Genomic DNA, 18,345 nt, shown 5'->3' on the forward strand with positions numbered 1-18,345 from the left:
CAAAAGGTTCTTATTCTGAGCTGTTGCAAAACACCAGGGAAGGATGGCCAAAGGCATGTCTGCAAATGTGCCATGGGGAGGCAGTGTTCCTCCAGAATACTGAGACTTTACCAAAGGATTTGGGGATTTATCAGAAGTGAAGGAAATGAAACAGAGGCAAACTAATTATTCCATTAATTATTTCGTAAGCTTTTTGGGAATAATATGGGTGTATATTCCAGTAATAGTGGGGAAATTGCAGCATCTGGAAGCAGGTGCTTGCTCCCCTGAAATCAGTTACATATTCTCCTCACTTCCATTCCCAAATCCCAGGATGCTAAAAGCCTTCTGCATTCCATGACTGCAATGCCTCAGCCAGGGGTGACACAATCCCCCCTTGGCCACGTTGGTGGGAGCTGTGACCCAGAATCTCCTCAGAGGGAATCAGAGCTGTGTTGGGATCACAGCTGATCTCTGCTGTGGGCACTCACCAGGCTCTCCAGGCGTTTTGCCACGATGGATGCAAACCTCCTCTCCCCTGCCAGCTCTGAGATGAGGAACACGTACTCGGGAGCAGAGACCTGGTTGGATCGGTGAGTTCGGCCTGCATGGGAACAGGGATGGAACAGGAGCTTGGGATGGCCTGTCTGGAATGGGAATGTTAACCAGAAAAGCCACACAATGCCCATCTTTCTCACCCTGGGGAGTCCATCCTCTGCCCCAGAGCTCAGGGCTAGAAACCCAGCTCTGCCAAGTCTAGCAGCACCAGTGACTGTGCCTCTGCTCTACTCCCAACAGAGACATCTCCTAAATCCACCTTGGGCTGCCACCACACCTGACCCTCCCAGGGCCCATCCCACAGCCTTGCCCACACCCAGGGGAGGTGACAGTGCCCAGGGACACCCAGCCCTCACCAAACTGCTGGATGGCCCGGTCTGCACTCCAGGGCAGCTCCAGGGTCATGTGCACCCGGCGCTTTTGGTTCTTCACCCGTCTGTCTGCTTGGAGGGAGATCCCTGAGCTGGAGGCCTCTGAGATTATCGCTACGAGCTACAGAGAGATGAGTGAGAACAGAGTCAGGTTCCTGAACACATGTTAAACAGCCTCAAGAAACAGCCCCAGGTACTACAGCAGGCCCAGCCCTCGAAGGGACCTGGGAGGTTTTGTCTCCTTCCAGCAGGTGAAACCCACAGAGAGCTGCTGGCCTGAGGCTGGCAGGGCACAGGGAGGCACAGACACCCTCCCTGCCCCCCACCCATCAACACACCCAGTCCTGTGCAGGTTTTCAGAGCCCAGCTCACCTTTTCCCCCTGCATGAAACGCTCCTTCTCCTTCAGGTTGACGTGGTCTATGGAGAGCCCTTGCTCGGCGCGGGACTCGAACACGACGGAGCCGTCGGGCCTGCGAACCACCCGTCCCTTCCTGCCTGTCATCTGCACACAGGACAGGGGCTGCTGCAGGCTGGGGAACCACACAGCCCAGCAAGGCCATCCAGGCAATTCCCAACAGCTTCTTCCTCTCACGGGGAGAGGAAACCCTCTGCCAGCAAGAACTTTCTTTTTGTTTTTTTTTTAATGGAAGAAATTTTTCTCTATATGGGTGCAAGTTGCCCAGAGAAGCTGTGGCTGTCCTATCCCTGAAAGTGTCCAAGGCCAGGCTGGATGGAGCTTGGAGCAACCTGGGATAGTGAAAGGTGTCCCTGCCCAGGGCAGAGGGGTGGAATGAGGTGATCTTTAAGGTCCCTTCCCAACCAAACCATTCCATGATTGTCTGATTCTTTGCTGGCCCCTTTCCCTGTCACCCAGTGCCACCAAAATACACTGACAGTGGGAAGTACCTCGGCCACGTTCTCTGGGCCCCCAAAATAATCAATCAGTTGATCCAAGGTGTTGAGAGGTAGCTCTTTGCCCAGTGCTTTCACTTTTGCTAGGAGGTCCTGTTTCATCTTTTCGACCTTCAGCTCTCTCAGGCCGTGCAGCTCTTTCTGGGAAGGCAGTATGTGGAAACCACCTACAATGGGAAAGGCAGAATTTTAGAGTTCCCTGGTAACTGCACATCAGAAAGGGGGGGAAAAGATATTCCAGAGGGTTTCTGGGGCCACTGTTGCTGGACAAAGGCGCTATGACCTGCAATAAATGCTGAGCACAGAGTGAATTCCCTCTGGGCTTCCCCTTTCTGCTGGGGGAAGGAGCACACAGGGCAGATCCCTCTGGCTCACTGATCACAGTGGGTTAACGTGGATCCACCCCACAAGAGTGACCCCAGGATAAAATCCAGCTAGGATCACAAAGTTGTCCCAAGCCTGAAGGGGTCTCTGCAGGACACAGTGCTCCCCTCTGTGGTGTCACATTTGTCTCACCCCTTGAAAATGTACGGTTTATTCCAAGCCTGTGATCCTCCCCTGAAGGATCAAAGATCTGTAATCCCATTGGCCCAATTCTTATTCTGTGCCCACTTTGAGCTCTCTGTTAAGAATCTCCCTGTTTGAATCTCCCTGTTAAGCTGCGGGGGGAGACCACAGAGTCTCTCTTGGCCCCTTTTCTCCCTAGGCTCTCCCTCTCTCCCCCTTCCTCCCTCCATCTTCCCCCCTTCTCCCTCAGAAACCATGCTGCTCCCAGGAGTGGGACCCCCAATAAACCCTCAGCTAATTAGCACCCTCAGAAACGATGTGCACTCTCCTTGCCTGCCTGCTGCTATCAGTGAACACACAGCTTAGGGGACCCCTGGGGACTCCCCGGGCCCCCTGCTCCACCCCTCCCCAGCTGTCCCCGTGTCACCGCCCTGCTCACCCCTGTCCTCGCTGAAGGTGTGATCCACGAAGATGACATCGTCTGTCTCCAACAGGGACTCTGGGGAGGAGGTGAGGTCGCTGTCCAGCCCCATGTCCGAGTCGGTGCTGCTGTCATCGCTGATCTTGATGACAACCCCTTGGTCACAGGGACCCCGCAGAGCCTTGGGGCAGCGGCCCCTGGGACGCCCTGCACCAGAGAGGGAGCAGTGTCACAGCCCCAGCCCCAGCAGGACACAGGGACAGTGCAGAGAGGGACACATCAGAGACAGGAGGAGGAGGAGTCCCAAAAGAGCTGAGCCTGCCCCAGATGACAGCCTGACCTCAGAAAGACACAGCCTCTGGGGTGGGGGTGGCAGTTAGGGAGGGAGGGAGAGCAGGAAAGACAAAGGAAGAGAGAGAAAGGAAGAACAAGGCACTCCTGAGCAGGGCTGAAGTTGGCTGCACACGTCAGGATGGGCACATGGCTGGCTCTAAGCAGTGCCAGCTCCTCAGGGAAGGAATCCCAGGGGATTGCCTCCAGAGGAGTGTGCAGTAAAGCACTGGTGTTTTGGGACATGAAGCACAGCACAACGTGCCCCCTCTGCATAAGAGGGTTCATGGATCAGCTCACACAGGCTGCTCCACAACCTGCCAGTGCTGCTGCCCCCTCTTCCCCCTGCTCCACATCCCAAACTCTTCTTACCTGCAGCCACAACAAATAATTCAGCAGGGAAATTTTTTTTTCCCTCAGGACACCTTCCATCCTCTAAGTAAGGGGTTGTGGAGGACCCCCCTTGCTGCAGGAGGGGTTCAGACACCAGCCAGGCCTTGTGCCATCTGCCCCCAGCGTGGGTCGAGGGGAAGGATCAGGACAAGGGCAGTGAAGCAGAGGGAGGAAAAGGGGGGAAAACCCAGAGCTGCTGTCCTCAGGATGAGGGAGCACTGGGAGATGTGCAAGAGGGCAAATCAAAACCAGGGAGAGCAGCAAAAAGCATGAAGTGGGGAGAAGGGCAAAAGGCAGAGAAGCTGAGTGGCTGGGGGGCAGCAGCAGGGCAGGAGGCTGGGAGTGAGGGAGATCTTACGTTTTCTTTTAATGCCAGTTCCTTTTTCTCTCTTTCTTTTGTTTGAAGGAAAGTGCTTCTGAATTAGTGATAGAAAGACGCCTCTGAAAGTAAGATGCAAAATTTATTCCAGCTGCCAGCAACACGTGCTGGTTATCACATACCAATGTGTGTTTGGGATAGCCCCACATTCCATGGAAGAGAGGTCAATCCACCCCATCCATGGCCACCAGCTTGGGCTCAGCCAGCCTTTGGTACAAGGTGGCTCTTGGACCTGCAGGTCCTTTATATAACAACCAAGAAGGAGTTTTAAATGGGAAACACTACATTGGGAAACTGTTACACCAAAAATACAGTAAGCCCCACTGTCCCAGTCCCTCTCCATGCCCTGAAAGCACAGACCACTGTCAGACCATCCAACAAATATGATCCACCAAAGTTCTCCAACTCCCTGGCCCTGGGCCTGCTTCCCACAAAACCAAGGGACAGAACATGGATGTGCAGTGGTTCCAAGTGAAAAAAAAAAAAAAAAGGTGAAAATCAAAGGTTTCTGTGGACTGTTCTGCAAATCAAGGACCAAATGTTTAAATGCTGACTGTGTGGATGAACCCCCAGGGCAATGGGGTAGTGCTGATTGAGCTCTGCTTGAAAAAAAAAAAAAAAAAAAAAAAAAAAAAAAAAAAAAAAACCAAAAACCCTCCAAATCAAACACAGCAAGCACCAGGTGAGAGGAGGGACATGACAACTCCCCCAGGTGAGAAAAGGGAGACTTAGGAACTGGGGAGGGAGCTCCAGGACCCTTGGCATGAAGGGCTGAAGGGGACAGTGACCACACAGCTCCCCAGAGGGACAGAGCTCTGTGTCTGCAGTTATGTGACACCAGGAATGACCCCTTGTCCTGTGTGCTGGGGTGACCTAATGACCACTGACTCTGGAGCCTCCCAGCTGTGAAATTCCACTCATTTCCCACACTTGCCCTCCCCATCTCCCTGAAAACAGCCCTGGGCTGGAATCCACCCACCACAGGACTGTGTTTATTTTTAACCCCATTTCTCAGCATCTTTAAACTGCTCCTTCCCAGCACACTCCCCCTCCAGAAATCCCCCAAAGTGCTGGAACACCAGGACATACATTGGAGGCTGAGCAGATGCCAGGAGACATTTGGTGATCTGGCCAGGACTGTGAAACACAGAGCTGCTGGCCCTGGGAGTGGACAGCAATTCACACAGAGTGGGACAGACAGACCCCTGACAGACCCCTCCTCCAGCACCACTCAGCCAGGGACCACACTGTCCCCTAGACTGGAGTTCTGTGACATGGAAACCAATCCAAGGGACCAAATCACCCACAGAGCTGCCAGACCTGCCCTGTGCACTGTCACCACACTGTATTTGGTTTTCAGCAATGGGCTGGAGGCAGAGGAGTGACACAGACCAGCCCAAACCCCCCTCAGCAAGGGAGGAAAGCTCAGCCTAACCCGGCCTCACGCTGCCTTGGGCATGTCCCACTGCTCCCACCTGCAGCAGAAGTCACTTGGAAGAAAACAGCTCTGCAGAACAGCAGAAACCCAACCCAAAGTCAGATTTTTGTCCCCTGTCATGCAGGAACAGCTGCATTCAGGGATGGGCTGGGGCTTTGGAAGCTGCAGGAAGGAGGGGGAGCAGAAGCCTTACTCTCTGCTCAGAGGGTAGCACAAGTCTTGCTGCTGGCTCACTCCTGGCACAGGCAGCTCTCCTGTTAGCTGGGAACAACGGCCACACAGCCAGGACACTGCTCCTGCTTTATACATGAGCTAAAAGCCAACACTGGTGGATTTAAACTCTTCAGACCACTCCTCCCACCCCCTGCTCCACTGACACCACCTCACAGTATCAATCCAGCATCTGCCATCACAGTAAATTCTCTTGCTCCTTTCTTCTGTGTCAACAGCCTCATTTTTCAGAGCCAGATCCACACAAACTCGCTCTGAGCTGCAGTTCTGGCTCTCTGACAATTCTCTTATGTGTGCATAAGAGTAGGATCAGGCTCTTCCTGTGAGTCCATGGGAGACTTCAAAATCCAGGATGCAGCTCATACAGTCCCACTGAGGATACAGCACCTCAAGGACACCTGAGTGTCCCCTCTGTGCTACAGGGGGAGGTGACATCAAACTGCATTTGAAGACCTGCCAGTGCTCTGTGCCCCAGGGCAGAGCTTTCCTCCCACACACCCCACAAAGGAAAGCAGGGATTTTTAACTCACTCTGCAGCAGACACAAAGCAGTTGAGGTGCCCATCGTTCTCATCCAGGACCTCCCTGGTGCGAGCCTCCCCCGTGGACTGCAGGCCGATGACAATGCACTGTGGGGACACAAGTGATGGGGACATGAGGGATGGCACACCGAGGTGCTTCTCCCTGTTCTGCTGCTTTGGAATGTGGCTGGAGATTGTTTACCAACAGGTGCATGTTTGATTGGCTTCGTGTGAATTGTTTTTACGTAATGAGCAATCACCATCAGCCGGGTCGGACTCAGAGGAGTCAATCACGAGTTTTTCATTATCATTTGTGTTAAATCTTCTGATGTATCCTTCCTCTATTCTGCAGTAAAGTTTTAGTATAATATTATATGATATGATGTGATGTAATAATATATTAATATAATATAATATAAATATAAAATAATATATAATATAATATAATATAATATAATACTATATAATATAATACTATATTATATTATGTATTACATATTATAATAATTATAATTATAATTGTTATATTATATTATATATTATTATAATATATATAATATTATATATATTATATATAATAATATATAATATAATTTATATATATTATAAATTATATATAATATAAATATAAATATAAATATATTTATTAATATAAAATATTATGCTATATATTAATTATAATATTATATTATGTATTACATATTATAATAATTATAATTATAATTGTTATATTATATATTATCATATTATATTAAATAATTATAATATAATATTCTATTCTATTCTAATAATTATATTATATTATATTATATTATATTATATTATATTATATTATATTATATTATATTATATTATATTATATTATATTATATTATATTATATTATATTATATTATATTATATTATATTATATTATATTATATGTAATATAACATGTAATATAATATGCAATATTAGGTTATATAATGTAATGCAATGTAATGCAATGCAATATAATGCAATGCAATATAATATAATAGTATAGTATAGTATAATATACTGTAATATAGGTAATATAATGTAATGTAATGTAATATAATGTAACATAACATAATATAATATAGTATAATATAATGATATTATATAGTGTGATATGATATGTCCAAAATAAAAATAAAAATAAAAATAAAAATAAAAAATAAAATAAAATAAAATAAGATAAAATAAGATAAAATAAAATAAAATAAAATAAAATAAAAATAAAAATAAAATAAAAATAAAATAAAAATAAAATAAAATAAAATAAAATAAAATAAAAATAAAATAAAATAAAATAAAATAAAATAAAATAAAATAAAAAAAAAATAAAATAAAATAAAATAAAATAAAATATAAAATAAAATAAAATATAAAATAAAATAAAATAAAATAAAATAAAATAAAATATTAGCCTTCTAAGAACACGGAGTCAGATTCACTCATCTCTCACCTCATCCTGGGGACAAACACATCCCCCAGGTGAGGCTGGGTGCTCCCATACCTTGTCCCTGGCCAGCTCCTCCCGGGCCAGCTCCACGAGGCGCCGCACCTTGGCGGCGATGCACAGGTACTTGAAGAAGCGCTGGTGAGCCGACCAGAACTGCCCCCAGAGCGACTTCCGAGACTCCAGCCCGATGCAGTCAGCTGCCTGCTGGAACACCATCAAGGCCTCTGCCCACTGCAGATAACACCAAGGAGAATGAGTTGATATAATTCCCGTTGTCGTTCCTGCCGTGCAGGAGGTGATCAGAACGGGCTGAAGGTTGATAATCTGATTTACAATCAGCGTGGATTGGGCTGAATGAACACTGAGCATCCTCTCCATCAGCACGATGCAGCTCTGGTTTGCAAATGTGGAACTTCCAAACAGAAGCAAAAAAGTCTAAGTTCTTTTATTACATCAGCTGAGCATTGTGTACCTCCTTTCCTTCCTATGTTTGTGTCACTGACATATTCTATGAAAATCTTTTTGCTAGAATTTTTCTCCTGAGAAGCTGAGAAGCCTCAGAAAAGAAATGTAACCAATAACTATCTGATGCCTGTGGAATGTGGTCTAGAGATGGTTTACCAACGGGTGCATCTTTGATTAGTTCCATGTAGATTGTTTTTACTTGATGATCAGTCACGGTCCAGCTGTGTCAGACTCTCTGGTCAGTCACAAGATTTTATTATCACTCTTTTCTAGCCTCCTGCTGTCTCCTTTCTCTTTCCTTAGTATAGTTTTAGTATAGCATTTTAAATATAATATAATATCATACCATAAAATAATAAATCAACATAGAGTCAAGATTCTCATCTCTTCCCTTGTCCTGAAGACCCTCAAACACCACCACACGTTTGAGGTCATGGCCACACTTAGGGGCCTCACACCCTCCCACATACTGAGGCTGTGCCCAAAGCATGATCAGACCCCAGCCTCCCACTCCAAGGGGCCCAGCTCACCAGCTTGGCTGCCTTGTCATAGACAGCCTTGTACTGCTCATCCAGAGGGATCTCCTCAATCCTGAAGGTGACCCCAGTGAAGCTGAGCTGCCGAGCAATGTACATCCCACTGACCTTCATGTCCATGGCCACGATCTCCATGGCACCGACTCCCCTGGGAGAAGACAACAGTTGTGGGACCCACCTCAGAGCCCCAGCTCTGAACCCCAGCTGTGGGTCCAGCTTTGGAACCCTGTGGATATTCTCAGTTCAGTCAAAGAAAGAACAGAGATAATTTCTCCCAGGCCAAGCCTGGGAGACTTAGAGAAAAAAATTAAAACAATTCTTATCTCTCCTTCTGTAACTATTGTTTATAGATATGGTTCTCCAGAGTGTGCTATTCATAGTCCACCAATAATGTGAGAGGCTTTTACTTTGAGACCAATCAATTCTCACCTTAGCAAGTCACATTATAAAAGACCCCCTACCTTTATTAAATGGCCTTCTGATTCACCTTCTGAACACTGGAGTCTTTCATTCCGTCCCTGACTCAACAGTGTCAGAATCCCAGCTGTGGAACCCCAGTTTTGGATCCCAGTTTTGCATCCCAGCTGTGAAACCCCAGTTGTGAAACCCCAGATGGGAACCTCAGCTCTGAACCTCAGCTGTGGGTCCAGCTTTGGAACCTCAGCTGTGAACCCCAGCTGTGGAACCCCAGTTTTGAATCCAGCTCTGAACCCCAGCTCTGGGACCTTCCCTCTGCTCTGGGGCAGCACAGGGCAGGTTCCTCTCCAGAACCAGCCCCAGCCCATGCTGCCCACCCCATCCTCAGGCACTGCACCACGTCCCACACAAGGCCCCTGGACAGGACTCACCTCTTCTCAATGGCATGCAGGAACTCATCGAAGGCTCGGAATGGGGTTCCCTCCCCCCAGATCCCCAGGCGGCTCATGTAAATCATGTTTTTTGGCTCTGAGGCACCTGTTGGGACAGAAATCAACGTCACCAAACCCACAGCACTTGGGAATAGTTGTGACTCAAGTGAAGAGACCTCTGAAGAGGTTGTCATTTGCCACTGTGCCTGTGGAGACCTTTCTGAACATTGCCCTCCCTACATTCCCTGGGTAAACATCACAAAGCACCTGGAACAGCTGGCCAGGAACAAGTTAAACTGGAGAGAAATTAATCTGACCCACCAAAAAGTCACAAGTAACATCAGTGATGGGGCTTGGGGCAGATCTCAGCACGCTGAGCTCCTCTCTAGCCCTGCAGCACCACTGCCCTCTCCTTGCAGGATCTCACACACACTCACACCTCAGGGTGCCCCTCTAGGTCAGAGGGGACCTCTGCCACTCTCACACCAACACTGTGGGCAGAGCAGCTCACCTGTGGCACTGGCATAGACAACCCTTGCTCGAGGCAGCTTGTTCTGCAGGTCCAGCACTGCTTTGCCCATCTTGGTAGAGCTGGCATTTTTGGCTTTGTGGCATTCATCAAACACAATCTGGAGGGGAGTGTCAGTTAAGGAAAAAGGATCTATTTTCATCCAGAGGATGGGAGCAGACAGAAAATAGAACCTAGTCTCCTCCAGGCAACTGAACAACCTGTCCCAGTATCAAGAGGACTGACTCATGGCCCACACATGGAATCTGCTGGGTTTGCCCAGCCCTGTGCTCTTCAGATCCAAAGTCATCCACCCCTCCCTCTCCCTTCCCCTCCAAGGTGTGTCATGTAATACTGAGGGAGAGGAATGCTGAAAAGGTTAATCCCAGCTGCTTCTTCCCCTCCTCCTCTTAACTACATCCTGGAGGAGGAGGAGGAGGAGGAGGAGGAGGAGGAGGAGGAGATGGAGATGTGAGTGTGGGGGATTCCTGTCTCCTGAAGGCACTGGGCTGCTCCCCGTGACTTCACACAGCCCCAGGCTCTTTGTTCCCTGCTGAAGCACAATTAAAAGCAGCAGCTCCCCCCCCACCTCTCTCTCTCTTTCTCTCAAGTTTTTGTCTCTTGGTTTTTTTTAGGATACAACTCCCTCAAAGTTTTCCCTGCACCACTCCAAAATCTGTTTCAAGCGTGTCCTGTGCTGTCCCCCGGCCTGGCTTTCACCGATCAGCGCCGAGTAGGTGGCAAAGAGGACTCCTTCTGAGGTAGCTGTGTCACCATATTTAATCTGCAGGAAGAAGAGCAGGAGCACACACACAGTGTGATTGTTGTCCCCAGCATGTCACACCCATCCCTACCCACATTCCATGCTGTGCTCTGAGAACAAATCCCAGCCTGAGCTCAGAACAAGCAAAAAGCTGTTGGTAGCTGATGTCTTCAGCATTTGTGTTTGGCACTGAAATACTGTGATGACAGGGACTGTAAATGCCTGGAGAAGTGCCCCAGCCAGTGTGTCAGCACATCTGGGAGCCTGCAGTGAACTGTGGGGACCGTGTGAGGACAGAGATTTTCTGGCAAAAAAAAGGGCTTCCTTTTTTTTTAAGCAACACTTCAGAGTCTTTCATTGCTTTGACCCTTCCTGTCTGTTTTAATTCCTTCTGGAAAATAATTTTCTCTTTGACCAGGTGACATTGTTGCCTGTATCACTGCCATGGGTCCCACATGTAATGAAGTACAAGGGGGAAAGGCTTGGTCCCAAGCTGAAGAAAGTTCCATTTGAAGTCTTTTGGGGCTGAACACAAAATCCCTTTCAATCTCTTAGTGGAGCACATTCAGAGGTGTCAAACACCTGTGGTTTCTTTGTAAGAGCTGGTTGCTCAATACCATTAAAGCCAGAGGAGAGGATGTAAGTGAACTGGAAGACACTGGACAGAGACTCCACCACAGGCCAAAACAGGCACCAGTCCAGGCACCTCTGCTCTCCCTCCATCTTTGAGAAGTGATTCCATGAACCAGCACTGGGAAAGGCTGGCCCAGAAGAGCAGAGCACATCTCACAGAGCTGTTCTCTCCACAGGATTTCTTAGGAATGGTAAAGAAGGTTCCAGTTCTGCTGTTGCACTTGCCTGCAGTCACTTCCCACTCCCTGCAGGGAACAGCTCTGTGCTCCCTGTGCAGCTCCACAATTAAAATAACTGGAGCCCCGAGTGGGAAGAGCTGGCTGGGAGGAGGGAGCAGAGGCTCTGCTGCTGCCTGAGCCTTGTCCTGCTCCACCAGAGCCTCCAACTGCTCCTGATTCCCAGAGCAGCAGTGCAGCTCCTCTCCTACCTTGTTCAGAGCATGCACAGGAATGTGGGAGGCCTCAATGTCCTTCAGGTCCCTCTCAGCATCATACTTGAGATCATTGGAGACACTGAACCTGTGAAGGAGACGTGGGGTGGTTATCTCCTCCTGGGGCTGCTTATCTCCCCCAGCAGTTGGGGCTGGGTATGTCCCCAGGGAGTCTGGGCTGGGGAGTCAGGGCACAGGGTGATTAACAGCTCTGATTAAAGCAGGAGGAGCTGTACAGAGTTTTCACATCTGCCACTGCCCACACCCCCCAGTGTGAGATCTGACAGCCCATCTGCCCCTTGGCACTGGCTGTGATCTGCAGCAAAGCCCCTTCTTCCTGGCTCTGCACCAGAGGAAGCCCAGGAACAACCCTCCACGACTCCAGGGAGAGCAGGGCCAGGCTTGACATCTCACCCCAAGGAGCACAAAACCTGCTATTTCACAGTGACTCACTCCCCATCCCTGCTGCAGGGGGAATATTCCCATTTCACAGGCAGCAGTCAGGCACTAAGAGGTGGAAACGACTTACCCAAGGCCACAGCATGACTCAACTCTAAAGCCAACATCAGCACTAAAGAATTCCTTACTTCCAGATCCAAACTAACTCCAAGGTCTTACGGGAAAAGAGGAAAAAAAAAAAAAAAATCCTCAACAACTTACCACAGAGCTTTTTTCCTCCCTTTAAGATAATTTTCAAAGATGATGCCTGCAACAGTCCTGCCCTTCCCGACTCCAGCACCGTCCCCGATCAGAAACCCAGCTCGCTGCCCATTGGGCAATAAAACTTCATGTTGCTGCAAAATCAAGAAGAAAATGGAAAATTAAACTTAAAATTAAAGATTTGCCTTTGCTGAGAGCTCTGATGTGAACACCACTTAACCCTTTCACACATCCCACAGATGCACATGCACTGCTCAGCCAAACAACAGCAGGAAAGGTCAGGAGTCATGATCAAGCTCACAAGTGGCAGTTCATGGAAAAGGCCCTCCAAATATAAAACCCTCTGCAAGAAAAGTCCAGGGTTCTTGGCTCTTTGGGGAACAGACCACACAGAAGCCCCCAGCTTCAAATAATCCTTCAAAAGGCATTTAAAATGCCAAAGGAGTTTCATCACCCAAATTACAGTCATTTTAAAACACACGTGAACACCTGGCCCTGCAAGAGGCATTTTCCTTCAGGTGTGAGACACCCGAGGTGCAGGAGGTACCTGGCAGGCGTAGATGATGGCTTCCAGCTGTAGTGCAGACAGGGAGCCTTTGTCAGCCACGGAGCTGGGCAGGGAAAGGCTGTAGGTAATGTCAGGTGGGGGGACACTGGACAGGGTGCTTGTCTCAACCACCAGGTCAGGATGGTGCTTCCCAATCTTGGCTGAATGACAAGAGAATACAGGTCAGTCCAGGTCTTTACTCCCAGAGCTCATCACCCAGCCAGAGCCCAGGGCACTGTAGAGTTCTCCCTAGAAAACCACAAGCCTGGGAGGTGCCACAGCAAACACACAATTAAATTAGGTTGGAGCACAATGGAGTGAACAGAACTTCCCAAGGCAACACTCACACTTTGAAGGGATATATTCTGCATATGTCTCTGTCTGCCCCAACTCTTCTGTTTCTTCCTCCTCACCTTCATCTTCCTCCTCTGCAGGAGCCTGAGACTGAAGAAAACAGCATTGACCCAATGTTAATGCTCTTGCTGAGCTACAGCCATGAGTTGTGCTGTGCCCAGCCTCAAACTGCCACTGAAACCATCCCCCAAAGCTACAACCCTCCTAAAAATCACAATAATCTCATTCCCAGACTAAGGACAGAAATCAGTGGGAGCCCACCCCAGGGGCTGTAAAAGCTGTCCCATGCCTGCTTCTCACCAAACTGGGGAAAGATGTTTGCACCACTTTTGGCATGGGCTGTGGGGTCATGTGAACCCTGCCCAACCTGCCCTGAGCAGGCACCTGGCCCAGCTTTACACCCAGCCCTGTGCCCACAGCAGAGAGCAAAGTCCTCAGAGCCCAAAGTGAGCATGGCAAGGCTCCCCTCTGGGAAATGGAACACACTTCTGGGAAAGGCAGAGACTTGTGCCTGTCTGAGCTGCTTGTCTCACCCTCTCTAAAGGGAAAAAGGTCAGAACTGCTCTCCCCAGCACTGGGATGTCACCAGGAGCATCCCACTGAGGCCAGCAGGGCTCTCACCTGGTAGCTGATGAGGAGTGGGGTGTTGGGGACAGCAGGAACGTGGTCACTGGAGCTGTTGAGGCCAGGGAATGGTGTGCTGGGTGAGAACAGCTGCAACACAGAGCGTGCAGGTGAGGAAGGGCAAACATGGACATGCACCAACACAGATCCTTGGACATTGTGATCCCTGGACCATGCAGCTTGCCAGGAGAGAACTCCCAAGACACTCCACAAGGAGAGAGAGCTCCTAAGATACTCTGGGCTGAGGAGATACTCTGTCTGCTCCCACACAAACAAATTCACCCTGGAATTTCCCGACAGAGAGCAAGGTCAGGCCAGCAGCTCGTGGCATCCAAAGCAATCAGCAACTCCAGGAGCAGCTCTACTCCAAGTTTACAGCTTGTGCAGAGCACCAGGCTCAATGACAGACCCAGGCTCCACCAGCAGCAGAGAAACATGGGAAATTCTTAGGCATAAACACTCCTATTTTTAAATAAAATTTAAGAAAAATAAAAAGTAGAAGAAAGGAAAAAACCCTCCATTCCTGGAAGCCTGAGTCAGAATTACCAGAAGGAAGCTGGACAGAACAAGTGTTTTCAGTGCCAGCAAATCTGGAGAGCAGGTGAAACATCCCCACCTACAAATCCAAGCTCAGTTTGGTCTCAGACAGGAGAAAGGCCAGGAGCTGCTGGAAGGGCAGGATGTGTTCTCAAAGCTCCAGCAGCAGGAAACAAATGCAAGGCTGGGTTTGCATCACAGAAATCCCCAAAGTACAAACCTTTGCTATCCTGACCCAGCTTTAGCACTCAGCATTCCACCTCAGGAATTGCAGAGGAAGCAACAGGCACCTTGGCTGTTGGGGGCATTTGAAAACCACCCACACAGGTGAGAATGTGCTGTGAGGGCCAAAGCAGGTGGGAGCAGGAGCTGCAGTGGGAGATGCATCATCCACCTGTACAATTCCAGCCTTTCCCTACCCTCCCTCACCTCCTGGTTTGATTTTCTCCTCCCTCTGTGCTAAGGACATCCAGAGAAGAGAAACAGATCCATGAGAGCACAGGGCTGGAAGTAGGAGAAAGACCAAAAATTGCACAATCACAGCCTCACTCTTACTCCACTTTTTTCTCCTCTGCATAATTCTCCATTTTGTCCCACCTTGCAGTGACTTCCCTGGGAAGGGAATCAGTCCCACGTGGCTGCCAAGCCAACCTCTCTCTGTGTAAATCCCTTCCCTGGGTTCTGAGCTGGGAGAAGGCTGCTCACATCTTGAACATACTGTGAATGAGCAATAAAAAACTGCATCAGCAGCTCTCAAATTCCAGTCACAGGCTTCCAAGGCTGGGCTGTGCTTCCCAGCCTTAAAAACACTGGGAATGTGTGAGATGGATGACAGAAAACACAATGTATGACAGGGACTATTTTTAAAAGGTTATTTCACAACTCCATTACAATCAAAGCTGTTTTGTCTGCTGCTCCTGCAAATATTTCACAGGGTAGCAGCTCTTCCCTCTCTGCCCATTCCTGAGTGATAAACAGAGCCAACATATTGGATACAGCTCCTTTCCTTGGGATAACAGCTCTCCCCACTGGCACACAGAGGCACTTCTGTGTGCAGCCCTTTCCACTTTGACCCCAAACCACCTCAATCCAGGGATTCTCAGCCAGCTAGGAATGTTTATTTTTAAAGAGGACAAAGCACAAGGCTGTTCCTGTACCTGGGATCCACAGATGGGGCTCCCCCCAGGATGCATCCAGCTTGGCTCCTGGGATGTCCCATGTATCAGAACTGTGAGAGACTGCTGTTCCTGCTCTGTCTGGGTCTCTGAGACAAAAGTTCTAGAAAAACTACACTCCTGATAACCCAGCAGTGGACTGTGGGTCAGAACTGGCTGCACAGCCACAGATGAGTGATAGATCACAGGAATCAGGATGAAATGTGATTCATGTTCCATCACTGCAGCTTAGTGACTGCTCTGGCTGCTCAAAAGCCAAAATTCCTGCAATTCTATGGAAAACTATGATGGTGTGGTGATGTGGGGAGAGACAAGATTATCAAAGCTGCTGATATCCCACACCAATGTGCAGAGGCCAGTGGTGAATCAAACTGGCAGTACTTTCACCCAGTGCCCCAGCACATGGTGCCACTTCCATGCAAAAATGAAACCAAACTCTCCTGTCCATGAGGCACCTCACTGACACCACCTCAGGAAATGTTACTCAGTTAAAAAACAGCCCAAAAAAAGCAACAACCCTGCCCCAACTGCCTCAGCAAACACAGATAAGACAACATTCAAAATTAGCTGGAGATTCCTTTCCAAAGGAAGTCGTTTATAAATGGAATTCCAAGGAGTTAATTGGCCTTATCTGAGCCCAAGAGCTCAGCAGGACACAAGGGTAGAGGGCAGGGCATGAGGAACAGCATGGGACAGGGACAAGGAACAGCACAGGGACAAGGACTCTGCTGGAGATCCTGCTGTGCTCACACAAGTCAGTCTCACACTCACACAACGTTTAGTTCTCCCTTGTTTTCTCCATGCTGCATTTAGAACAGCATTTCCCAGTAAGTTTTTGCTGTCCACTCCACAGACACAGAACTCCAGGATTTTCTAGGCATTGAATGTCTCAACCAGAGTTCACATGGTTGGAAAGAGCCCACCACAGAACCATTTCTGCAGGGATTTAGGATTTTACATAAAACCCCAACAATAATATGAGAACAGGAGCAATGTGGCACATGGCTCCTCTGTCCTGGGGGATGCATCTGCTCTCCAGCATTTTTAACCATCCCATTTGCAAGCCTGGGATGTCTGCAGCCACTTCTTGCATTCCAATAGCTCAGCTCTCTTCCAGCTGCCTCAGACTGCAAGTTCCAACTGGTCTGAGGCTTGCAGACTGCTCAGGGAAGCACAGTCAGAGAAACTGAGCACAGCAGAGCCTCAAAATGTAGCAGTGATTACCCCAGCTGCCTCCTGGGCTAGCAACTTTGGGTGTTTTTCCCCTCATTCTTCCTAAGGGAGTGACCTACAGTGGAAATGTGAGGCACAGATGGACAGGAACTGCAAGAGCTGAGACCCAGATCCAGTGGATGTGGGTGATGTGGCTCCAACAACCTCCAGAGCCAGTTGGTGCCTGTGGTGCCCATGTCAGTCCCCCAGCTGAGGCAGAGCAGAGAGCAGAAAACTGGTGAAAATGCCCAAAAAATGCCCACAATCAGGTGATGCTGAAGGAGTACATACAGCTCCTGCACCCCAGAAAACTCTGGGATGTAAAAGCTTGCAGGGACTTGCATTCACAAAGTAAACACAAATGGTGAGTCTTAAGTTGAGACAGTTTTTCAGTCATTGTTGCTGAACTATTTGCTCTGGTGAACAAACAAAAGGTTCTGCTGTGGAGGGAAGTTAATGATTCATGTCAGGGTAGTTTTCCTGGAGTCCATCCCTGGACCTGCTGGATGTTTTAGGGCTAGATCCTCCACAGGATGCACCTACCTGCCACAGCTGCCAGGAGAAAGAGCTACAGCCTTGCACTGCACTCTGCAAGAGGAGATTCCCTCCTGCTTCCAGGAGACTTAACACCACTTCACCCCTTCTCTCCACCAGTGAAATAACATCACCACACTTCAAACTCCACCCAAAGGAACTGGGTTCTGGTTTCTTAATTCCTTGGTAAAACCTTCATGGGATGAAGGCTGAGGTATCTCCTGTCTGTTGGGAGGATGGGAAAGGAGCAGCCCTGTCCTGGATTGCCCAGCAAATCGTGTTCTGTTTGCCATCTGCATGCAGTTGGCTTCTGTTCAGGGGGCAGTTTTCCTTATCTCTTCCACAACCACTCCTCTCTCCAAAAACATCTGCTGATAACAGGCCATTGAATGTCCCTGCATGGCTGATAAGAGCTACAGCATCCCACTGGGAGATGTGAGCCCAGAGGGAGGAGCCAGGCATTCCTACCTGGATAGAATCTGGAGGTTCTGGAGCACCAGCACAGCTCCACCCAGAGGGAGGAGCCAGGCATTCCTACCCGGATATAATCTGGAGATTCTGGAACACCAGCACAGCTTCTCCACTGGATTTCCCAGAGGAACAGCAGCTGCCTCTTCCCCTGGATCTTCAGAGAAAGACTCCACCTTTCTCCAGGATCCCTGCTCCAGCAGAGCCACCCCTGGCACTGCAGGAGGGCTGAGCCACAATTCCAGTGGGACTGCTGCCAGCACCCTGACCCACAGGGTGTCAGGCTGTGCTCTGACTCTGGCAGTGTTGGTTTAGTTCACTGCATTGTTTATTTTATCTTTTTATTTTCTTCCTTATTAAAGAACTGTTATTCCTGCTCCCATATTTTTTGCCTGACAGCCCCTTAATTTAAAATTTATAGCAATTCAGAGGGGGGGGGATTTACATTTTCCATTTCAAGGGAGGCTCCTGCCTTCCTTAGCAAACACCTGTCTTTTCAAACTGTGAAAAATGTGTATTTTATGATTGGCTTTTTGTAAATATTAA

At 48.6% G+C, this 18,345-nt stretch overlaps 1 protein-coding gene across 4 annotated transcripts in view; it reads right to left on the reverse strand.

The window, feature by feature from the left end:
* The window catches only part of SBNO2 (strawberry notch homolog 2), a 50,313-nt gene that overhangs the window by 6,895 nt on the left and 25,073 nt on the right, over window positions 1-18,345 (reverse strand). For all 4 annotated transcript variants that reach the window (XM_059869867.1, XM_059869865.1, XM_059869866.1 and 1 more), the window contains 17 exons: window positions 13,871-13,963; window positions 13,243-13,339; window positions 12,896-13,056; window positions 12,349-12,482; window positions 11,686-11,776; window positions 10,503-10,646; window positions 9,866-9,983; window positions 9,355-9,460; window positions 8,501-8,654; window positions 7,560-7,736; window positions 6,052-6,149; window positions 3,832-3,914; window positions 2,769-2,957; window positions 1,817-1,989; window positions 1,281-1,412; window positions 894-1,029; window positions 471-583 (listed from right to left, as the gene is read on the reverse strand). In XM_059869867.1, the coding sequence (XP_059725850.1) occupies window positions 471-583; window positions 894-1,029; window positions 1,281-1,412; window positions 1,817-1,989; window positions 2,769-2,957; window positions 3,832-3,914; window positions 6,052-6,149; window positions 7,560-7,736; window positions 8,501-8,654; window positions 9,355-9,460; window positions 9,866-9,983; window positions 10,503-10,646; window positions 11,686-11,776; window positions 12,349-12,482; window positions 12,896-13,056; window positions 13,243-13,339; window positions 13,871-13,963 (2,199 nt within the window). The remainder of the gene's footprint in view (window positions 1-470; window positions 584-893; window positions 1,030-1,280; window positions 1,413-1,816; window positions 1,990-2,768; window positions 2,958-3,831; window positions 3,915-6,051; window positions 6,150-7,559; window positions 7,737-8,500; window positions 8,655-9,354; window positions 9,461-9,865; window positions 9,984-10,502; window positions 10,647-11,685; window positions 11,777-12,348; window positions 12,483-12,895; window positions 13,057-13,242; window positions 13,340-13,870; window positions 13,964-18,345) is intronic.

Source organism: Haemorhous mexicanus, chromosome 29 (assembly GCF_027477595.1).
Source record: "Haemorhous mexicanus isolate bHaeMex1 chromosome 29, bHaeMex1.pri, whole genome shotgun sequence".
Classification (NCBI taxonomy): Eukaryota; Metazoa; Chordata; class Aves; order Passeriformes; family Fringillidae; genus Haemorhous; species Haemorhous mexicanus.